This window comes from Anopheles moucheti, chromosome 3, assembly GCF_943734755.1.
Source record: "Anopheles moucheti chromosome 3, idAnoMoucSN_F20_07, whole genome shotgun sequence".
Taxonomy (NCBI): domain Eukaryota; kingdom Metazoa; phylum Arthropoda; class Insecta; order Diptera; family Culicidae; genus Anopheles; species Anopheles moucheti.
In genome coordinates, this window is record NC_069141.1 from 23519884 (window position 1) to 23543199 (window position 23316).

General features: G+C 44.9%; 1 protein-coding gene across 1 annotated transcript; it reads right to left on the reverse strand.

Moving 5' to 3' along the window:
- Positions 1-2480: 2480 nt before the first annotated feature.
- On the reverse strand, positions 2481-18866 carry LOC128302107 (homeotic protein caudal). Its single transcript, XM_053038836.1, has 4 exons — positions 18254-18866; positions 15517-15579; positions 13531-13536; positions 2481-3019 (listed from the first exon to the last, which is right to left on the reverse strand). Exons 1-4 carry the CDS (start codon positions 18864-18866, stop codon positions 2481-2483), a joined length of 1221 nt encoding a protein of 406 aa, XP_052894796.1.
- Between the last annotated feature and the right edge of the window lie 4450 nt (positions 18867-23316).

Genomic DNA, 23316 nt, shown 5'->3' on the forward strand with positions numbered 1-23316 from the left:
ATAATACTTTTACAAATAAGCTAATCACAGCAAATGTGGTAAACGTGCCGATCTGAAATGGGTGTTAAGAAGGTTAAAGTTACGGCTATCACCACATCCACACTCTAACGTATTGAAGCGTTGGCAATAAGCGCGTGTAAAGGCAGACAGACGTAAGCATAATTTAATCTCGCTTCAATCATTTTGGACCCTTGAAATTTGGTCATCGGTTACCGACGTTAGTAAAATTTGGTGATTTTAAGCAATAAAACAGAAACAAAAACAGAGTTCCGCTAGCCGACTACTACACTTTGCACGGTGACATTCCACTGCAAACAGTGCACCACATTGCGACATCAATTTTACTGGCCACCATTGTCCTATGCGTCCATTGTGCAATCACCCTGTACGCAATACCTTCACCACAGTGTCGGCCTTGTTGCGAAGGTTTTGGTTTTTTTTTTCGCTACGCTATGGGCTACAACCTGCAAACAGCCGACTCAATGCCGATGCGTTATTGTTGTGCTACGCGCTACGCTTGTTCGGACCAATGGGATCTAAGAGAGCATACCGACCCGTGCAATTACCGTGGGAACTATCGGAATGCGCATCAATTAATTCTCACTGGTGTGTGAAACTATTAGCACCTTCTTGTGCGCTGAGAGCCTAGTGGAGAAGCGGCCGGTCGGTGGTGGATGGTGTTGGAAACAAAAAGAACACTCACCCGCTATAGAGTTGGCTCCCTATCGATCGGTATTCCCCCAAAAAGGGGATGGATTCGGCTGAGATTAAAGCAAACCTAGAAGACTGGACTACCATCAAAACAAGATGGCGACTAGCATGTCTCTAGTCCATATGGTCTCTGCTGCAGCTACTTCAATGAGAATTGTTCGGAAACGGAAACTTTCACCCCGGAGGGACACCCCCCGAATGGCTACGGCAAAGATAATAATCGGTAAAGGCCAACGTAGCATGCGATATAGACAAGAGAGAAAGAAAAAAAAACAACCAATATCGCAACTGCATCATCAATCTATCTTCCCGTTTCTCTCTCCACTCAACCCCAGCACCACCAATCAATGAGTCACTCGAACGAAACCTCGAACGAAGAACGCGGGTATTGGGTCTTGTTACTACAGAATCTATTCTTTATTGAGTTGCAGTTTTCGTGAGTCTCTACGTCCATTTAATGTGTGTTTTCTCTGTGTATGTGTGTGTGTGTGGGTGTGTGTTTTACATTTGTTTAAATCGATTGATTTTTCCTACATTACTTCACTACACCGATCGCAATATGCGGGGTGGGTTTTTCCAACCCTCCTCCCCCCTCTAATAGCTAGCTTCTTCCATTGTTTTACTCTCTGCTTTCACAAACGCAGCAGCAGCAATCTCTTAGAGATGAATCTCAAACAAAAACGAGTTGTAAACCTAAGCGAATCCGGACGGTTCCGGATCTGGCGAAAAGGCGAAAAAAGGCATAAACTGACGGAAGGTTCCACCGTTATACACCTTCTTCACTGGCTTCAACACACCCGGACCAACGCGGCCTAACGTTATTACAATTTATATCATGCAATTCAGCTTTCTTCTATACATATATTCAGCGGTCACTTAACTACCGTACACCGTCTCCTAGTCACAGCTGTCATTCTCAGCTTCGCCCGGCCACTGTTTTGTTATCCGCAAAAAAGGGTAATAATAATTATTATCAATATAATAGTTTTAATAATACTCCCTAGGCAAAGCATCGGCAACATATACTCTCTTTCTCTCTCTCCCTCTTCGTTTCGCGTCCGCATGGTTCGTCTGCTTGCTTGCTTATCGTTTATTATGCTAGTAAGATTAAAAGTATATCGTTTTCTTGTTTATACATTGCACGTGAATTAAATGTTAAAGTTGTTTTGTAGCGATGTCCCTCCGGTGTCCGAGTTCGGGTACGGGTCTGGTTTTTTGATTTAGTTCTCAGTGTTCTCAGCTTCTTACTAGGTTCGGTACCTGTACCGCTAGGTTCAGCACACAGCTTGGCGTTTTGTTGGGGAGCAAATAATGGATTACGGTTTGCTTGTGCTCTTCTCCCACATACAGACCTGTTATAATCACTTAATCTCTGACTATGGGTTTAGGAAAAGGGTTTAGTTACTACATCCAACTAACTCCAAACTGTGCTCTATACCGCGCCGATCGTAGAAGGTTCCTCCATAACAAGCGTTTGGTGGTTTTGTGTGAGCTATTTTTTATAGCCCTTCCCTGAACATCCAACAACACAGCACCTGGATGCATCGCCCTCTCTGCTTCGCCACAACCGTTCCGAAGGTCACGCCAAACCGGGGCAAGCGATGCGATCGTAAAGCCTCCTTCGGCAGATCGCTGCAGGGAAATTCCAGCCGACGGTCCAGTGCTGTGTTCCAACGGGGCAATAAATAAAAAAAGAAACCCGGACATGCATCGGAGACCTACGGGTGCCTTGGGGGTGATCATCATCATCATCATCCAGCTCAGCCACATCACATTATGCTGAGCGATGACGGAGGCACCTGAGAGGCGGCCGCCACTGCCGCTGCGGCCTGATTCAGCTGATGCTGCGATGTGGGAACACCGAGATGGGCATGCAGTGCCGGATGGTGACCGGGGTGATGGTGCAGCCCCATCGAACCCATGCCCATGCTCATCGCGCTCATCTGGTGCAGGTGCGAAAGGTGCAGCGATGGTTCAAGCTTCGGTTTGGTGTCCACCAGCAGGCTCGACACCGACTGCCCACCGTGCACGACGTTGTGCGCCTGCGAATGGGCCGCCACCAGCGATTGGCCGCCAAGGCTGCCGACACCGCTGCTGCCAGTTTCGGCCTTCTTCTTCTGCTTGCGGTCCTTGGCGCGGCGGTTCTGGAACCAGATCTTTACCTGCCGCTCCGAGAGCTGCAGGTTTTGGGCGAGTTCCGACTTTCGGCGGATCGTAATGTAGCGCGTGTAGTGGAACTCCTTCTCCAGCTCGAGCCGCTGCTGGTCCGTGTACACCACCCGGTACTTGTCTTTCGTCCGTGTCTTCCCTGCAATGGTAAAAGATGAAAAAAAAAACTGATGAAAACTGATTGAAGTGGTGGTAAGATTTGCACTGTAAAATGCAGGCACATGGAGAAGGGTCTCTGTTTTTTTTTATTTATTTGTGCATGGCTAATTAGACGACACGACGGTCGTGTGTGTGTGTGTGTGTTGGTAACTGTTTGTCGCTTTATCTCTGTGCTGCCACAAGCCGCAACATGGAACCGGCGGTGGAGTCGACGAAGGCGAGAAGCAATGTGTCAATAAGTAATTGCTAATGACAACTCATTTTCGTGTTAACAAGCATGTTATGACTTCAGGCAGAGGTGGGTTCTTCCCCCAGGCACGCACGTACCGTATCGCGCCCACCCGAATTGTGAGCGGATGGACGTTGCTGGTTCGTGAGCTGTACGTGAGTCAATATTTAACTACCATCGTTCAGTTGGAGAAGAAGAAAAAAAAAACGGGAACGGAACCAACGTAACGGCGCAACGCCGGCATATACACAACCCTGGATACCCGTTGGTGTGATCTATCCGCCGCACCTTCTCTGCGCGACCTTCTTCGCCCGGTGTTCCTCGTGGCGTGATAAGCACCAGGGACTGTGATACGCTTGTTTGCTTGCCTGGGTGCCCCCTCACCCATCGCCCGAGTACCTACGCCCCCCGGTAACTGCAGACACTAGATTAGGGATCTTCTACGTGGTGGTGACGCGTGATCGTGTATTATCCCGCAGTCAGGGTGCAGCCCGACCCGAATGATCTTATCAACAACATCTCCCTGTCCGAGATACACACTTTTTCCTTCCACAGTCGAAGTAAACATTGCCACAGTTTCGCAGAACGGCTGGTGATGGGGTGGTTTCTCCCAAAAAAAAAAAGCAAGATCTCCACCCTTCCGCTGGACGGTATCTAAAATCTTGCTAGTCGACATCAACAACAACAACAGCAGCAGCAGCAAATATGCAACAGAATGTGACGTGACGCGTGAGCTAGCTCCACCACAGCCTACCACGTGAACGATAAAAATACACAAAATCAGTGTGAAAACATAAGGTGCCCACATCTGCGAGGTTCGACAATTAAATGGACCTTCTGCAGGAAGTGAATGTGCAATAACAGCCACCAGGATAGATGAAACCCCCTCGTAATATCTTCACGAAAAGTTTTGGAGTTACGTTGCCACCAGGTGGCGCTGCGGTTCACTAGGGAGTGACGGGGACAAGATGCCAGCACAGGAAAGTGACTAGCAGACAGATAAGTTCTTCAATCTTCTCCATCCTTCCTGCCGTCTCGTTCGTCACCTCTGCCGTGTGTATATCTTCATTATCGCCAGCGTTAATAGGGCTGGAAATAAAGATAACCTGTGCGACTTCGCGGTACCATGCGTTCGGGTTTAATTGCTCGTTCCTATCTGACAGATTGCCGCAAAACGGAAACATTGAACATTACTGGCCAAAACAAGACTACCGCGTCATGTCGAAGCAATGCGAACGGGGTCTAGGTTGTAACTGGTTCACCACCGGCAGAACTAATCAGCAAACCAGGATACCGGTGTACACCACGCAGACGTGTATGGTGGAATTCGTTCGATACGGGTACGTACGTCGCTTTACGATAAAGATATTGATCATAGTAGTCGTATTCTTCAAATCATTCGAATTTTGTGCTTTTTGGGATTATTTCCAATTGACTTTCTACTACTTCACGAACAGGACTCCTCTCTTACAACTTCTACTTGTATATCTCAAGTTCCGGCAATGCAAGAACAGAAATCTAAGTCTTCGATTTTCAATTGCTCGTGGAATGATCACGCCGTATTGTTTAGGTTTCAGATAATATCAAACTAACTTGGGGTACTCTCTCTTTTTCTCTTCTTATAAGGTCATGTCTGACATTTATGGCTTACTGGACTTAATTTTACCACGTAGCCGGACAGTCTGTCCTGGCTACGATTGGTCCGGATGGAATTTTCGATCGGTCCTGTCGTGTGAAGACCGGTTCCGCTACCAATATACACCATCGGCCGGACCTCGGGGGTTATATGAGGTTGTTAAGGGGCTATAAGTACGCAATATACCCCTGTTGCAGGGGTTTCCAAACTACAGCCCTCAAGAACTTCCAGCACCTGTGGACCGCAAGTTAATGTGTAAGAGGCCCCTAACTGGGCCAGTTGGAGACCCTTGCTATGTTGCATACAATTCACATAGATTGGGAGACATTGTTCTGAAAGTACAACCGTATTTCAGGTGTTCCCTGGTTCATTTTTCATTGACCCAATTGTCCAAAATACATTGGGACATATCATACATACATAAATACATTGGGCATCTTGTACGAAGAGTCTTTCTGCTACAAAGTACATGTCAATAAAGACTCCTTCTTACGGCCACAAAATGACCTCCCGAAGTGAAAGTATCACCCATTCCGAGATGGGTAAACAATTGCGCGGCAATTTGAAATTTGCATCTTAAATAGGAGAGTAAACTGCAATACCTAGCAATCCGTAGCGTACAGCTCCGCACAACCCGTTCCGAGCTCTGGTACCGATACCCTAGCGTGTGTCTCCGCGCTATTCATCTTTATCACTCACCAAACCGCCGATGGTGAAGGGAAATTCGGCGCGCTATTAGAGAGACATGTGCCGTACAAAGGGGCGGCTCCACGGAAAGCGCGGTGCAGTTCAAAGCGACACCGCCACCCTTAATCCATGATAACGGAAAATAACCCTTTCGCCGGTGACCTCAAAGTGAGGCCGGTGTCTTCTAATGTTATGCTGCCTTGAAATGTCTCCCTTCCCTCGGGTGTGGGGTGGTTTTTTTTGTCTTTACGCGACCGTACGTTGGGCAAAACCGTTAAGTTTCGAATCAATTGTACCGTAACGGTGGTGTTACGTGCGTGGCTGTAGGAAAAGGCGTAATTAATAGTTTATAGTGCGATATACAAACCACGGCAGATGTATTGGAAAGTTTCGCCACAGACATCAACTCCACACTTGGTCGGTTTTGTGAGTGTTAAAGTTTGGCTTTTGAAAGGGGGCAATCGTGTAGCGTAATGGTTTATTTCAACGATCGCACACAAATTGTAGTGTCTAATTGCATTACCACTGAAGAGCAGCACGAATAATAAAAATAAATCAATAATGATCGTTCAAAATTGCACCGAACGGTGAATGTCACCGGACGGATGGATGGATTGTGGATCTTGTCTCTTTCTCCCCTCTCTCTCTCTCTTCGTTTCGCTTCATCACAGCAGGGAGGCGCATTTCATCAAACGAAACACGTAGCCGGAAAGCCCCGGGTAGAAAATCCTCACGCAAATATTGCCCCATTTAATCCAACTCTGCACGTCCCAACCAACCCCCTGCGATGCGATCGGTGACGTATGACGTGCCGGATCAACACTCTTTCTTCTCCAGTTAAGAAAAATCCCCGCCAACAAACGTGCGGGATCTGGCTGGCGATCGGTTGAAAATTTTAAAATAAAATAACCAAAAACGATTGCAACGGTGCGCAAATCAAAGCGGAGCCGACAAATCGAAAAAGGGATGCCGCGCGTAGCGTGCCGGCACAGCAATAACAAAAAAAAAAGCCAAAAAATGGTGGAAAAGCCCCATACGACGATGATTGATAATATCGATTGACAAATGGATTACCGAATATTAACCACAAAACTGGACCCCGGGTTAATGCCAAACCGACAAAAGCGCACCCGTGTGTAATCCGTGTGGATAACAACCAAATTTACCTTCCCTGTACCACGCCCGTGTCCTGCATTGTCTCCCCCTTCCCCTAGTGGCTAGTGGCTATCAACGTCACAGGGGACAGACGCGTGTTTGATGTTTTGGTGGGCCTGTTTGATCCACCAAACCGCCCATTCAAAAGGTGGGCCAAAAACATCAAAGACATTTGGCTATCCCTCCCTAGAGCGGGGCTGTCCTCTATCTGTCCTATCTGTCTCCTAGGTGCTCCGTTTCAAGGTTTCAAGGTACGGTGGTCACAATGTCTGACGTGGTTGCCACGGAAGCAGCGGAAGCTTCCCTTTTCGCAAAGCTGGAAGTGGGATCTAAACCTTATCGAACTGTCAGTTTTGTGGTATCCAGAGGGGGGAGATGAGAGGGGAGGGGGGGGGGGTGTGAGGTGAACGACATATGGGGACAGGGCAGCTTTATCATGCATACACGCTAGATGGATTAGGCAAAACGATGACGCGGGGCGGGAAAGATTTTCACCACGCTGGTAGCAAAGGGAGTGCCCGCGAGGTCTTAGGAGAAGTTCAAGCTCCCTCAAGCTATCATTCCCACACACACACACACACACACACACACACACACACACACACACACACACACACACACACACACACACACACACACACGTATGCTTGTGTTTGTGTTCGATGCACACAACAAGGCCCCCCCACCACAGCACAAAAAGGAATCTCGGCGCATCGTAAATAATTACACCGTAATCTAGCGGCAATAAAAGCATTAATACTTTTATGATAAATATCAATATAATAATGGATATCAACTTTTTATTTCGGTCATATATTAGGGGGGGAAGGAGAGAGGCACTGCAAGCGCGCATAAGATCGCGCGTGTGTGTGTGTGTGGTTGTGGGTTCGTGTACCTTGCGCACTATTTGCTTTCTTTTTATTGTCCTTCCGGAATGGCAAAAATCGATGACGGTTCTTCGATTCTAAATCACCCACAAAACGGGTGTACCTTCAGAAGAAAGCTGTTGGACCGGTGGTGCCGTTCCAGAGTGAGATGTTTCTTTGCCCTTTTTTTTTTGGGACACTTCCCTGTGTGTGCCGTACTTTCACTACCACCTTTCACATTCGCCTTCGTGAGGAGGTGTGATACAACGGTGTGACAATTTAGACATGATGTCCTCAAATCATCACCCTCATAACGTCGCACGGCCTCGTTGAGCGTTGATTATGAACCGGCTCGGGGCCCGGTGGGAGAGAAGCAACAGGACCGCTTTACCTCCCGGGAGGGAGTGCATGATCCCCTGCTGGGATAATGGTTGTATCACTTGATTCGTTACGCACAAACGCCCCGGGGGAAACATTTATCATTTACCACGCAGCGGCTGTTGTCTGTGGCTTTCTAACGGGCTTCCGTGCTGCTTTCTAACCCATGTCAGATAAAAGGAAGTTTCGTTGTTGACAGACCTCAAGGACACTACACACAAACACGGCTTTAACATTGTCCACCCCCTGGTGGGTCCAAGGATAATATATAAATCTTTCTTTCTTGGGTTCCGATTTCGTTTCGGTATGAACCACTTTTTCGGTGAAAGATGTCTTTATTTGTTGGTCTTTACTCTCTTGGGGGGTGTGGAGGTTCCAGTTTTGTTGCGTAACAGATCGGTACCGGTGAAAATCCGGTGAAGGTTTTTGTTCGAAATGTTTCTAGCTCTGATTCGTTCTGATGGAAAACCAATCGACAAACATTTGGCAAACCAAGGACATTGTTTTTTGGTGTGTTCTCTCAGGTGGTCTACAACATGGCTTATTAGTGAAGCTTTGGAGTGACGTGAGATTTTTACTTTGAAATTAAATAAGAAGGTAATAAACTCTGAAAATTACAATAAACAATATCTTTGGAATGTTTACTGTCATGCGTATTGTTAATATTACATGAAGTTCATGCTAAGTTCATGATACGTTATTATAGCGATATCTCGAATTTCCGCGTAATTCAAATCCTGGTGCAATTTCGTTTATACTTCAAAGTCACAGAGTCGACTTCCTTCTTTACACCTGATTTATGCATCCCTTTAAAAACTGATTCAAACGAGCTTTCAAGCACGTACAGACAAAAAGGGAACGATTAAAGTAAAACTAGAAACTATTTTCAACCCCAAAATCACCCCCAATGATGGCAGCCAACGTTACGACAAGCAAACCGTGTGGTTACCTCTCAAATTCTAATCCACACATATATACGTTCAATTCTCACAATCCCACTTGTCCCCTTTTGAACGAGCACACACATACACCAGTGTGGTCGACGCTGAGTTTATGAATAATAAAAACAAACAATAAAAACCGGTGCTAAAACCAAACTGTCCTAGGACGTCTTAGGATCCGCGTGTGCTTTATAAATAAACTCGACTCGCGACGCCCCGACAAACGGCTACTTAACTCGCCAGCTCCTAATCCTGGCGGCAAGAGACAAGCGATATAGCTGGGTAAAACTATCGTGTAACACTCGCCTTGTGTACGTAAGGCCCGGGCACAACACAAAATGCAACTGTCATCAGCCGGCAAAACTCACGAAACAATCGTAAAGTGACGCGCGATATAAGCGCACCCGGAATGTCATTTTATCGCGTACGACCGACTGGAAGAAACAAGATGGTGCCCCCGGGTTACCATAGCGACACTCAACGGTGCCACACACACACACTCGGGGCTAAAATATCATCCATTTATGAAGCTCGGTGTGTTTATCGGGGGAAAAAAAAGGCACCGAAAACCCCCAGAAACATCACAAACGGTGCACGGGTTGTAGCTTTTTTTTTTGTTTGGAAACGATTGGAAGTGGTTCCGTTTAGGATCCGTGCCCGAAAACCCCATCCGACCGATCCGGATCGGAATCCCTTTACAGACGTTTAAGGACCAACTATTTATGCCGTCCTAATGTTTACGATCATGGCCGTAGTGTGTGTTGTAAAAGAATAAAATACTTCATCAGTGGGCAGATGGGCAATCGGGGGGTTGTGGTGAAGGGTGGTGCAGTGGTGGGGTAGTGGAAGTGGGAAAATCTGGTTCAAATAGGTGAAGAGGAAGAGAAACAGAATGCGCAAAAACCACTAGCGCATTACTAGCGAGCGAAGTGGTCAACAGCGATGCTGGACGACAAATCTATTATCACACGTTCTATTGCTTTGGGGTGGTGGGAAGGTGATGATGATGGTTAACAAATTGTTATTTTCACCATTATTCGTATGTGCGGTGCTAATGTGAAAATAAGGTGGACTGTTCTTAGCATTCTAACAAAAAGCTGTCAAAAAAAAAGAAACAAAGCAAACCATGGAAGAGTGATGACAGTTGTTTAATACGGCGGAAAAATCGGTATATTTCCCACTGTTTTTCCACCGAAAACGACGCAAAAATGACGACAACACACTACGCTTTCACTACAACAGATTTTTCACCCGTCACCAATTATCGTTACCACTTAATTTGGTTCCATTTCATTTCCCAAACCCTTACGAAATGTTTCTGCTTCGTCTTGCCATTCGGTGTGCTCAGTTAATTTTCGCAATTTTCCCCACGGGACCGCTTTCGGCTGTTTGGTAACAAAATCTGTGCAACCCATGGTTTTTTTGTTTCGCCGCAACCAACGTCGGCTCTGCCCGCAAACCGCCAGATGACAGATAGCCGCAGTCATTTGTCAATTTTGCGCTTACTTCGCCTACTCAACTGGTTGCCACAGGCTTGAAGTAAAGACTTGAAGTAAAGGAAGGGGAATTTTACGCTGCAGCATCATTTACATATCCTTGTCGGTGCGATTATACACCGTTTCTTCATGCCACATCAGGCATTCTTCGCAACAACAACAAAAATAGCTCCATTTGCTGTTTCGCCTCATGAAGGACACCTTACGGGGAGCGATCGTTCACTTCGGTTCACCGAGCATTCGTGGGAAAGCCCTTTGTTCACAGCAGCAGTGCGCAGGAACGGCACGAAATGCGACGGCCTTCATTACCCCGGAAGCGATCCTTGCACATTATACAGCCTGATCTTGAGCACGGCACCCAACATACCCGCCGAGGCACCCACAGGACGGCATTCGGCAAAACTGCAGTTCACAAGGATCGCTGGTTCAATTATGTTGTAAAACACATTCCCATTTCTTAAAGGTAGGGGTGTAATAATGTAGGAACAACAAGCAACAACAAAAATCGCATCAGCACTTCAAACAAAACACAGACGCGGAAAACGGGCGGTGAGAAGTGGTACCCATGCAAAAGATGCGAGATGCAAATAGTTTGTTGCTCGGTTGCCGGAACCTTGGGGTTGTTTATTTAGGATTTTGGTGCATTCTAAAACTACAACCCCGGAGCGTTCCGAATAGTGTTGCCGGTCTGGCAAAAGGTTTTATTGGTCTGTCTTTGAAGGCAGTGTTTTTTCGGGGATTTTTCGATATAGTTTTGGCGTTTTTTTTTCGTTCATAGACATCTTTTTAAAACCTTATGCTTTAACGTTACCCGATAAAAGATATTTGTCTTCCTGCTGTACACTAAAACAACCAGGACAGGTGACTCAATTATGGCTAGAATATCCAAGTTGTAGAAATTGTTTTAAAATATAATCAAGGATGTTGTTATATGTTATGAAGAAGCCTTCGGACTGTAGAATAGAAATATTGTCTCTATCATTACAGTTTGATCAGATACCATCCCAATCATCAATACAATCAAAATTACCTGAAGTTTACACAAATGGTTGAGAAAATGTTATTGTTTAAAAAATTGCAACTCATAAGCTTTATATAAATGATCTAGATTTCGCATAATTTTTTGAATAGATTTTCATAATTAATATATATCAGTTATGGGCATGTAGAAAAATGTATAACTTGTAATATAAAGCGATAAATAGTAAAGAAAAGCAGTATAGGTAGTAGTACTACCTAGAGCTGCTTCAAAATCATGAAAATCATGAAAGCAAGTGTAAACAAAACGACAAGATTTGTCAACTATTTTGATGACATATTTTCTGGATTAAATACCAATAGTAAAGTAAAGTTACAAGGAAAGATTTAGCTGAGAATTAATGATTCAAAAAGTGTTAAATAACGTCTGTATTCGATGATAAAGAAGTCCCTATAATTGTAATACTTCTTTATAGATGGGATTTAAAGGACTAATATTGCCCCAAGTAGGTCAACTACCCTACACACCCTGGCTGGCTACAAACCAAACGATTTGTTAATACAGCTCTCTTCTATGCGTATCGATAAAGCTAGCCATCTTTGTATGAGCTTTAGCTTATACTTCGCTTGTACTCTATTTTGGCTCCCCAAGCACATATACACCACGATTAATAGGGATCACTACCTCTCACGCATGATTGATAGCTCATGTTGACCGGATGACATTCTAGATCCTGCTCTGCGCTCGAACGAGGGAACCGTCCCGAGCACCGTTTGGCAAACCAGCCGCCGGAATTTGGAGGGGTTTTTGGAAAAATCGATTAATCAAATCACCCTGTCAGTAGTGTGGTGTGATAACGAAACCCCGAAAAAAAAACTGCGTACATTTTTTCTCCCCACCGCGACCAGTCTCGCGGTATCGATATCGCCTACCTGGACATGGACTAACAAAAAAAAAAAAAACTCGACCACTTTAATGACGACAACCGAATGCCCGAATGACGGCCATCAAAATGCACGATAACGGCGTGAAGAAACATGCACCACATGTTGGTGTACAGTTTCGCGCGCTCGCCTCCAAAAACCCGAGAACCGCAGGTACTCACAATCGAAACGGACTGATTAATCATCGCGATGATGCCCGAGAGTGCGGCCCGCGCACCGTATGTCCGGATGCCCCCGTATAACACGGGCGAAAAACAAAATGGCCGTCGGTGCGTTTGTGCCGGGATTGTTTGATCGATTATTGCGCAGTGGTGCGTTGTGTGGTGGTGGTGGTGGTGGTCATGGTTGCTTGATTAAAAAAAACCTCCCCCGTGGTACCGTAAGGTGAGCAAAGAAGTAGCCCAATCGAAGTAGCCGTGTGTGCCCCGATTGGATCGTTTCGGGTTGCGCAAGCTGTGTATTGATCTGATACGATTTTTTGGGTGCATGTGCTTTGTTTTTTGGGGAATTCCCAAGCAACGTTTCGGGATGCGAAACGTACGATAAGATTATTCAAAAAGCGTCGTTTAGCAAAGTTGCTGCTAAAATGTTTGGAACACACTGCAGCCGTGAGGGTAAACACTGCAAATATCGTTCACAACAAAAAGGCTTCCGTTGTTGCGCTGCATCGCATCCAAATGATGATTTATAACATTTTATAACTCCACTCTCACTGTAAGCTGTTGGTAAATTGTGTATACTTCCCCACTGCTGTTTGGGTTTTGGGTTGCTTTTTTCGCATTTTTCAGCCAAAGGAATCAATCAATCCGAATGATATATGATTGCATTAAAAAAATATCCCCAAAAGAGTGTTGGGGAAACGCGACTGCACAGAACAAACATAAAAAAACTCAACAATATTTAAATATCAAAGGTAAAAAGCAAAAATAAAAACAGATGAAGAAAAGTTTGCTTTTTTAGAAGAAAAAAACCAAAATGGAACAAAAAATGAAAAAGTGATATATTGTTACCTGTGAAAATTTGCGTCGGGGTTATGGTGAAGGAGTGTTTTGGGCAAGAGTGTTTTGGGAGGGCAAGCACCCTACAAGCGGGAGGGGCAATGGGCGGAGGGCAAGAGAGCGCAAGAAGTGGAACCAGCCCGGGGCGGCATGTGTCCAACGGTTTTTGACCAAATACTTACATTTTCCTGCGAAAAAATGCAAATCGGTCGAAAGAAGAAGAAGAAGAAGAGAAGAAAAAACATCATTAGCACTCTTTCTTTGTTTTCTAGTGTGGGGATATTTTTTTTCTTTGATAATTGATAAATCATCGTGTGAGATTGGCGCATACGGGTGAATTATTTTGTTGAGGTGGTGGTTGTTGTGGTTGCTGTTGTTGTTGCAAAACAAAACTCGGAAAAACCGGAAAAACAAGAAGTAGCGAGCAAAATTTGTTGCTTTTATTTTACAATTGTTACAACGCAAATAGGTCAAGAAAGTTCCATAGAAGGTGTGTGTGAGTGTGTGGGTGTGTGCGGTGAGAAAATAGTGGAAAAACGTGATATGATTGTGTGAGAAGCAGGTTTGTTTGTTTATTTTTTACATGGAGTTGAAGTCTTTCGTACTCAAAAGCAGGGTGTCAGTATGCAACACTTTTTTAAGGAAGTTAAAAACATTCGTAATAGTTAAGAAAAACTTGGTGAGGATTAACATAATAAATATAAATATAATATAACATATTTAATATGTTGAATATTTAGATATATGTTTAATATATCTTTCTATGATCACTCATACACTTTTGCAAAAAAGTGCACATTTTTTTAAAAATTGTATGGTCAGATATTATTTCAGCACAATGTATTAAAGATACTTTCGACACACGTTTACAAATTAATCTCAATAACAGTAGTCACTAGTAAAGCTTTTTGAATGCCATTCGTTCCCGTGATATTTCCACACACACACACACACAAAAAGCTAAAAACGAATCACCCCTCCCCATACCCTCCCCTTCTTACAAATGGTTCCTAAGTTCCTCGGTGCTGGCCATGGATTAAACATGCACAAGGTATGCACGCAGATTGTTGTGAAGAAAAAGCTCGTTAAAGTCACAACTACCAACGAAAACGACCAGCAGGAATAGAAGAAAACAGCAACCCACATATATGGGACCATCTAGTAGCGCGTTTTAATGGGCTTCTTTGATTTGATTTGGGTTTATTTTTTAGTTTTCCCTTCTTACGTCCCTTCTCACTATCCACCATCCTTCCCCCATCGTTTTCGACTGAGTTGATTTTCTACTACACTAGTCCTGCCAAGCTCGTGATGTCAGCCGTTTCCCGTTCGCTTCCCCGTACGAAGGAAAGCAGCTAGAGCAGCAAACGATAGGAAACTGCCATAAATATTAAATGCCATAAAAATATACATAAAGCGAATAAATTAATAGTGATACGCTTCGGTTTGTTTCGGGTGTGATGAGGCCATGAGATGGGGAGGGAAAGGGTGGAGACGCGGGTGGTGTGTGGAAGGAGGAACCATGCAGCTTAAACTTTGCAGCAACTGAGTGTCAGAGTATTGTTTCCATCGTTTCTGGGCCCGGTCTGATCCGTCTTTTACGGTCGCGATTTCAGTTCCTTTCTAGCACACCGATACCACCGAGCAGCGACCCCCGTTCAGGGTCGGTGCGGTTCGGACGACGGAGAACCCGACGACGAATGCCTAATTAATATTCCAACTCAATGCCATTTGCCAGGTTTTTTATATTTTTTGGAACCGGGGAAGTAAATGGGCGGAATGGGCGGAATAAAACTGCACACAGCGCGCATTCATAATGTCAGCGGTGGACGTACAAAACGAAGAAGGTTTTGCTCTAGAAACTGCCACTACCGCTTGTTTCGCTTCGGTGTCCATGTTGTGTGAGCGGCTCAACCGTAAAGGGCATGGCGACTACAAAATGGAGTACGGTAACTGCCGCACTCTGGAACTCCAGGTTCCAGCTTTTAGAGCGGAAGAGTTCGTGAGCGTAGGAGTCGATCGATATTCTGCTAGGTTTAAAGGTTCTGTGGGACATGCAGAGGAACGTAAATCAAGGCGCATGCTTTTGTATATAGAAACAATGTCATAGCACAAAACAAATACGTTATTCATGGAAAGAAAATGCAAAATTATTGTTTTAGATTTCATACCACCAGATTCCACCGGCGCGAAGTCTTGCAGGGATGGTGCCGAGCAGATGTTGATAAGGCCTCCTTTTGTTTGGTATGGTTTTAAGTTGGGGAACATTTGGGGAAGATTATATTCCACAACAACAATCGAGAAATAGAGATGGAGAAACAACGGGCAAGAATGGTTAAGTTTGTTGAATTGCATTCGGTTCAATGAGTTTGTTTTGTAATGTCATATCGCAACGATAAAAAATGGATATTCGGATATAAAATATATGTTGCAGGGTAAATAAAAAGAAACAAAAAGATAATAACAATACAATGCAGGCAGCGAAAACATTCGAGTAAATATCGTCAAGAATATACCAAAACTGACGTACTTAAATATGTTTTAAATCAATACACTCTACACATTCAATGCAAGATAGAGGGGTACGGGTCATATCTTAGGTTAGGAAACTCACATCTTAAAACGATCCATCTGTCAAGTAAACGAGCAAATATTGAATGATACTAAGTTTCAACATAATAAGTTATTTGTTTGGTTCTGCTCGAATAAATGTTCGAGAAGAATTTTAAAGAGTGTTGCTTGTAAACTTAAAATGTTTTTTATTAATTTATAATAAATTACTTTTATGAAAAATGGTCAAACAAGTAAGATGCATGCTTTGTTTTGACATTTGTTGGAGTATCTGATCGAATCTTTTATTAGCTTAGCATGGTCGCTAAATCTGCTTAAATTCGCCAACTAGCTTGACTTGCCAGCGTGTCTTCCAAACGTCGAATAGCATATAGAAAAACTTGTTTTAAGCTACGATCGACACCGATGCCAGAACTAGAGCAAAATTTGATTGTTTCATTCTAGCCAAACACCTTCGATGCCCCCGTGTGTTTTGTTTAAACCCCAAAACAAACGAAACCCGCCGTTTAACAGCAAGTGGCAAACGAAATTAGACGCTAATCGGTAGAAGCAACACGGCTACCGCGGGACCGCGCGGACTAATGGAAAAGTCACCAGCACACCGTACGAAAATGGACCCATTTCCGGAGCGGGGGAGCGTGCTAATGGAAAGCGCAACCGAGCCGCCGCCGCCGCCGCCGGTTTCTTTGGGCTTCGGTGCTTCGGTTCTTTGTGCCGACCTTCGCTTAAGTGCATCCAGCACCAAACACGAAACATTAGTTCTCGGAAGGCAAGGAAGGCAATCATCCCCTAGATCATGCGTGCGTGAACGGGAAGCGAAACGAGTTGCGGCATGGCGCATTGGCAGCTGTCAAAAGTTGTGAAGCGAAGAGGACGATCGCCATGGCAACCGATGCTTCCTTGGATGAAGCGGAAAAGGATCAAGAGACGTCCCGCAGCGGGATCCTGTTTTGCACAAACGCTTCCACAGACCGATGCAGCCATTTTGTTACGCTTGCACTCTGTAAAAGGAAGAACATGAAGATAAGCTCGGCAGCTTCGGTGTAAACAGAGCCCATACGTTTTACACTCACTTCACCGACAGATAATTCATTCGATCTAAAAAAAAAGCACAGAAACCGTAACGAAATCCAGCAACTGTACGAGGGCTTCCTTCTAGAGCGTTTCATACCCATTCAGGGGACTCTTTCGGAAGTGGAACGCAACCAACCAAGAAGTGAGTTTACAAGGATGTGTTTTTATGTAACAGCGAAAAGTTTGGAAACAGTGGATAAAACCAAAACCCAACCGTCTCACCACATGAAGTCTTCAACTTCAACCAAGGAGGGAAGATAAGAAAACAAGGGGAAACAAAACAAGAATATCCCCGGAGCACCAACCATCGAACAGAAGAAGCAGATCAAGCACCGTGGGGACATAAATCAATCCCATTTATTCCATGCTTTATACTTCATGTTCTCGTTTGCGTTTCTCGATGTTTAATGGTCTCCAATTTTGATGGGTTTTCGTAGGGTTGCCCCTTCACCCATACAAACACCCGACTGCTTCTCTCTTCTCCCTATGAGCCCGAGCACAAAGTGATGCAGTTATTGTGGTTACGTTTCCATGGTGACCACAGTTTAATGGAATGTTTTGGGTAATAAATTGTTTTCCCCGACTCGCCCGTCAACGGGGTCTCTCTCGCAAGGGAGCGAAGATCAGCGACAGAAATCTGATGATGTTTGACGGTTCATAAACAGGAACACCGTGCGAGAAGTCATACCGTGGACGCGGTATAACGTTTGCGTGGAGGGGAGTTAGAGAACTCGTAAAAAGCAGGGCAGCATAATGTGTATTCCTTACCGGGTAGGGTTCTGACGATGTGTACACGCATTCCCACACGCAAAAATTTACCAGATCCGCAAAACAATAAAACGACGAAAAAAAGAGGAAGGAATTTTGCAGGTTTAAGAGGGATATTTAAAGTGAGGTTATGTTACAGCCCCTTCAATTCTTAGCCGCGATTTACATGCTTTCTGAAGCGTTCTTTTTCGCACTCGTGTCGTTAATGGCAAACAAGGAAGAAATAGGAATGGAATATAAGGAATTTAAATATACAACAATAAAACACACACAGCGACAATGCAATTCACAAGACTACATACACACAGTAAAGGGAAAGATTTTAAAACATCCAGCAAAACTGCACGCATGCACGCATTCGTAACATTCTGGGTGTGGTGTAGTAAATGTGTCCCATGTGCAAAACCCAAAACATAAACAAACCAACAGACATCGCGTAATTGTAACAAAAGCCAGCAATCAAAACGTAGTAATGTTCGGAAGGACCTAACTAACCTGGATTTGGTTGACTCTGGTAGGACTGCTTCTTCATCCACTCGTACGGGCTTTTGACCGGTGTCGGGCGGGGTGTTATCTGCGGCGAGGACGATCCCGTCGGTGCGCCCGGGCTGGACATGTCGCTCCCGGACACGGTAATCGGAGGCGACGGTATGCTGTGCAGCCCATCGGTAAGATGATCGTGCGCATTGCTACCACTCGCATTGCCCCCGTTAGCACTGCCGTGGTGATGGTGGTGATGGTGATGATGCAGGTTCGGGTTCTGGCCCAGATGGAGCCCGCCCGGTCCGACACCGCCGCCGGAACCGGCACCACCGCCCGATCCGCCCCCACCGCCCGGGCTCGGACCGTGCGTGAGGCCCAGTCCCGTTTGAGGCGGTGTGGTGAAGTTCTCGTGGCTGTTCCAATCCGGGCTGGACTGCGGGTGGAAGACGTGCGGATGGGGATAGTACATGGTGGGCTGCGGTGACGATTCACCGTCGCCGATGAACTGCGGATGGGGTGGCTGATGCTGGTAGTTGCCCGTGTACCACCCGGATGTTGCCGAGTACGGCAGATTGGCGCTGTGGTTCTTCGGATACATCGCAAAGTGATTATAGTAGGACACCATCTTGAACACACGCGGATACAGTTCGCTCACTTCGCGGGAATATTGCGGGGGTCTAATCCTTGCTGAATGCGGTAAGCGCACCGAGGCGCTACAATAACTCCTAAAGCTTCCCGGTCACCGTGGGGGCAGTTTGTTTAAACCAACAACACCAACACACGAAGTGGACGCAGCATTGTTTTAAAGTTGGTCACAATTAAGTTGGGCTACGTTTCCACACACTTCACTTCAGCGCTACTTCCTGTCTGTTGGGCGCTTTTGATACGGTTACAAAACTGTTAAATATTCACACGCTCGCAACTATTCCGTCGCTAAAACCGATCACTTGCCTTGCACACTATCACACCCATTCACTAGCACAGCCGATTCTACACGATCGTAAACAAACATTTGACACCCTGTGTCACACAGTATGCCATGAGTATTTGATTTTTGGTTTTTGGCTCGTAACAATACGTCACATTCTGGACACGGTGAAGCGCACTGTTATTCTTTTCGTTAACACCCCAAACCGGAACGCACTGAAACACAGGCTTCGGCAGCACAGACCAGCGAGAGAGAGTGGATACGACGTTCCGCTCGGTACGACGTCCACAGCACAACAAACATCAACGCTGCGTTGCCTTCCGTTCGTGTCGTGGAGAGCTGACACCAGTCGACTGATAGGCGATGCGTGTGCGATTGTGATTGTTTGTTGCCGTTGTTTGCTCTCGATGCCATCCCTGCGTGCTTCGGCGCCTTCAACCCTACCTGTACCGAAACCATTTTCCACCGCAGGGGTGTACTGTAGCGCGCTAGGAAAAAGAGGCGTTACCCGAGCACCCTTCACACGACCAATGAGTGTCCCTGTGCAGGGTGCGAAGCGGACATGTTTTTACGCCGCAAAGGTGCACTCTTTTTGGCACGGGCTGGAAACGAACGATAGAGCGGGATGACTGATGTAGTCGCGACTGCCATCTTACTCTTGTTCGCACCCTTGTGCAGGGGAGCGTGTACCCTTCGGGAGCTTTCTTTTACGTCTACTGCTCCATTCTTTCAACCCGGCCAGGTTTGGTGTTACAATTTTTGGGTGAAAAAAGGTTACATCTTCAGCATATTACCGAGCAAAGAAAAAACAAAGCCTACTGACAAGCAGACGACAGCTTGCTTTTCGTAGCGAAACGAAAGATCGAAAGAGAGGAACCTGCGCTGTTGGCGGGAAGAAGCTGAACGCATCACCCGTCAGTGTCTGTGTCCTGTTTTTTTTTCTGTTTTGTTTGATACAGTCCCTAGAACGCGGGCTCTGCAATGATAATGATGTTTGATTAATACCCTCCGTAATAACCCGTATTTATCCGCATCGAGGGGAATAGAAAATATAGCGCTACGGTGCCTTTTTTCACAACGATGGCGGCTGTCGTTGGAGCCTTGCTACACACACACATACACGCACACAAACACACAGCGATTGCGTTGCGGTTTTCGATGTACGTCAAGGCTCCTGCGCCGCATTTGGGGGAGTGTTGGTAACTCCCATTTGCGCTAATGAAGCGCCCGGGAGTTTCCTGGCCGTAGCTCCCATGGACCGCTGGACGGAACTGGAGCGCGCAGAAACTAGCAGATGAACGAACGTTCTCTAATGCTCTTTGCATTTAGCAGCAAAGTGGATGAAGGTTTTATGGTGCGGCACTAAAATGATACTTTAAATATGCGTTTCCCAGCCATGGTAACACTACGCAGCGTACACTGGCGATACACATGCTGTCAGCGTATTAGGAGTGTGTTTGAAATGCTTAGTTTAGGAAGCATGCGGTTCGGCAGCTTTCTATTACAGACGGCTGTCGAAACCCATCAAAAACAGCGAGTCCATTTAGCAGAACTCTTTTTTCGGGGATATTTTAGGATGAAGACTTCCCCGAAACGCTCATGGTGCTATTATGTTTTAACAATAAGAAAGTGATTGTAATATGTATTAGGGTTTGATTAAAATTGTTAACCTTTTAATTGATTCGCTTATTAAGATTTTTGGGTCCTTTAAATCATTTATGGTCGTTTAAGTTAAGTTGTACTCGGCAATGGCTGATCTTTCAGTATGTTTTTAATATTAGCTCAAATGTTTTCAGCATTCTACAAAAATTGCAATCACCGGTACATTTATAGAAAGAAGATAAATATTAAGAGCTGCGTTATTTATCGTATTTTTATTCCAAATAAGAGAATAATCACGAGTCAGTAGTTATTCGTTGCGAAAATGCTTGGTCACATGTTGCCGCTAATTTTGTTTCGATCGAAACAGTGCACTTTCCCAGGAGTACGATTTTTTTTAGTAGTCGGGAATTATAAATTTGTTCCGATTCGTTCTTGGGCGCAAAAGACGAAAGCATTTGTTTTGGTCTGGAATTCGTAAAATTTCATGAAATTTAGGAAAGGTATATGTTATGTTATAGTGCTGAATAGAAAACTATGTAAAAATTTCCCACAAAAATGCCTCAAATTTGGAAACAAAAACATTTAAAACTTATTTCCATACTCATTATTCATTTTACTTTTACTTTTATTTAAAGTTACGAGTTGGTTGGGAGAACATTTTTCCTTTTTCCTATCACAATATTTTAGATACAAAAAAAGTCATCCCATGCGCATGACCCGTACAACAGACTTCTTACCCGCCTGAAAACCAACCATGTCAATCAAGTTGGCGATGTTAAAAGGACCCCCCTCTCCTATGAACTTTGACCAATACCCCCCCCCCCCCCCCACCCGATCACTCCAACAATCATAATCCCATTGGTTTCCTTTTTTTCCTAATGGCGGAAATTACGACACCATGAATCACGACCGTAATATGGCCACGCTGCCATCATCCACTCCACCAAGCGCAACACCATCGCTAAACAGTGTCCTCCCGCGCGTTTTATGTTCTTTGGTTCAGTTTATGTTATTTTCCCCCCCCTTTGCTACCCTTTTACGAACGTGCACCTTACCATCTCTTTATGCCGTTGGGTCGTCCTTGCGCTGCTCTGCCGGGGTAACAGAATTCTAGCCAGCAGGGCAACAACGCGACGGTCCCGACACAACGAACTAAGGGTTCTTTAGTGTGGGTGTGTGTGCGACAAGTTACCCCCGGGGGCCACAAGGTTCCGCCCTTTGAAGTACACCCCACACACACACACACACACACACACACGGGGGTAGGTGAAACATGGCTCAGCAAATCTGTTACCATCGGGTGCGGTAATAAAGCATATTTTTGGCTAGAAAATGAAAATAAAACTCCCTTTTTTACCGATGCCGTGTAGCGGGGTGCTGCAGAACCGGCTGTGGAACTGTGGTGCGCAGGGGTAGAATAAATTCCCTAACTGATATAAAAACGGAACCGTCCGAACTGGAGTGGCACTTGGAACACGGAATGGGATAATTTTTGTTTTGTTTTTCCTACGTTGGTGGATTGATTTTTTTTTCGTTCGTTCGCTCGTTGTCCTGCTACATCTTTACAACCCGCTGCCGGAGTCAGCGGTTGTACAAAATTGATGAAAACAACAAACAGGCAGAATAAATTAATTTTATGTCGGGGTTATGATTTCGTATGCAGTTTTTTTTAAATGTTGTTACATTAATGCAAGAATTGCACGAACATTAATGCAGACGCCAGTCGTGTAACGTCACAAAAAAAAACGATTCGAAATTTTAGAACCCTTTCCGAGTTGTGTTTTTTTTCGCTCAAAAATGTTAATATTTCTTTTGTGCGCGTTTAGTTCTCAGGAATTTTAAGTTTTTCTTTCTGTACATGGCATGCAAAACTGACTGAACAATTTGTCGTATGTAAGGATTAAAACCACTATTACAAGGACGATTGTAGATTGGGGACATTTGTAGCCCAGGATCAAGTTAATTTTATCAGTCCCTTGCTTGCCATCTCGAAAACAAAAACGAAAACGCGATAACGTCCCTTCGATAATCCCTTTGACTCAGGAGATCTTCTTCCGGATAGGAGTGATTGTTTGCACTCGCAAAGAGAAGACGCCTAAGCTTTCTGCTTCAATCTAAGCATTAAGACTTTCAGGATAATGATAACAACATGATGATGATATTTATGTTGAGTGTGAGAGTGTTACTTACAGTACTGATATCCAATACTGTGCTGATCTCTTCTGACAATTTAATAAACAATGCAATAAATCACATCAAAAAGTTCGGTTTTGTGCAATTGAGTTTGACAAACGTTTCGGAATACCGTTAATGCATTATTGTTAATACATCTGATCCTGCCTGCATGAAACAAAAAGTTTTAATGGTCAAACTTAGTTGGAATAATTGGCAGCTAAAGAGTTTATTGCGAATGGAAAATGTATAACGTCATCAGCAAGAATGACCGCCAAGAATGTGCTGGCATTGAATAAGTATAGCAACGACAACAAAATCATATCAACGCCATCAGACAGACGGGGGGCCGCGGTACAAAATATTGCGCCTC

What these genes read in the sequence shown, in the direction of transcription:
- LOC128302107 (XM_053038836.1), bottom strand. Translation starts at nt 18,866, where the DNA reads ATGGTGTCCTACTATAATCACTTTGCGATGTATCCGAAGAACCACAGC. An exon ending in CCAGAGTCAACCAAATCCAG is followed by an intron (nt 15,580 to 18,253) that starts GTTAGTTAGGTC and finishes ACCAAACAAAAG; the next exon opens with GAGGCCTTATCAACATCTGC.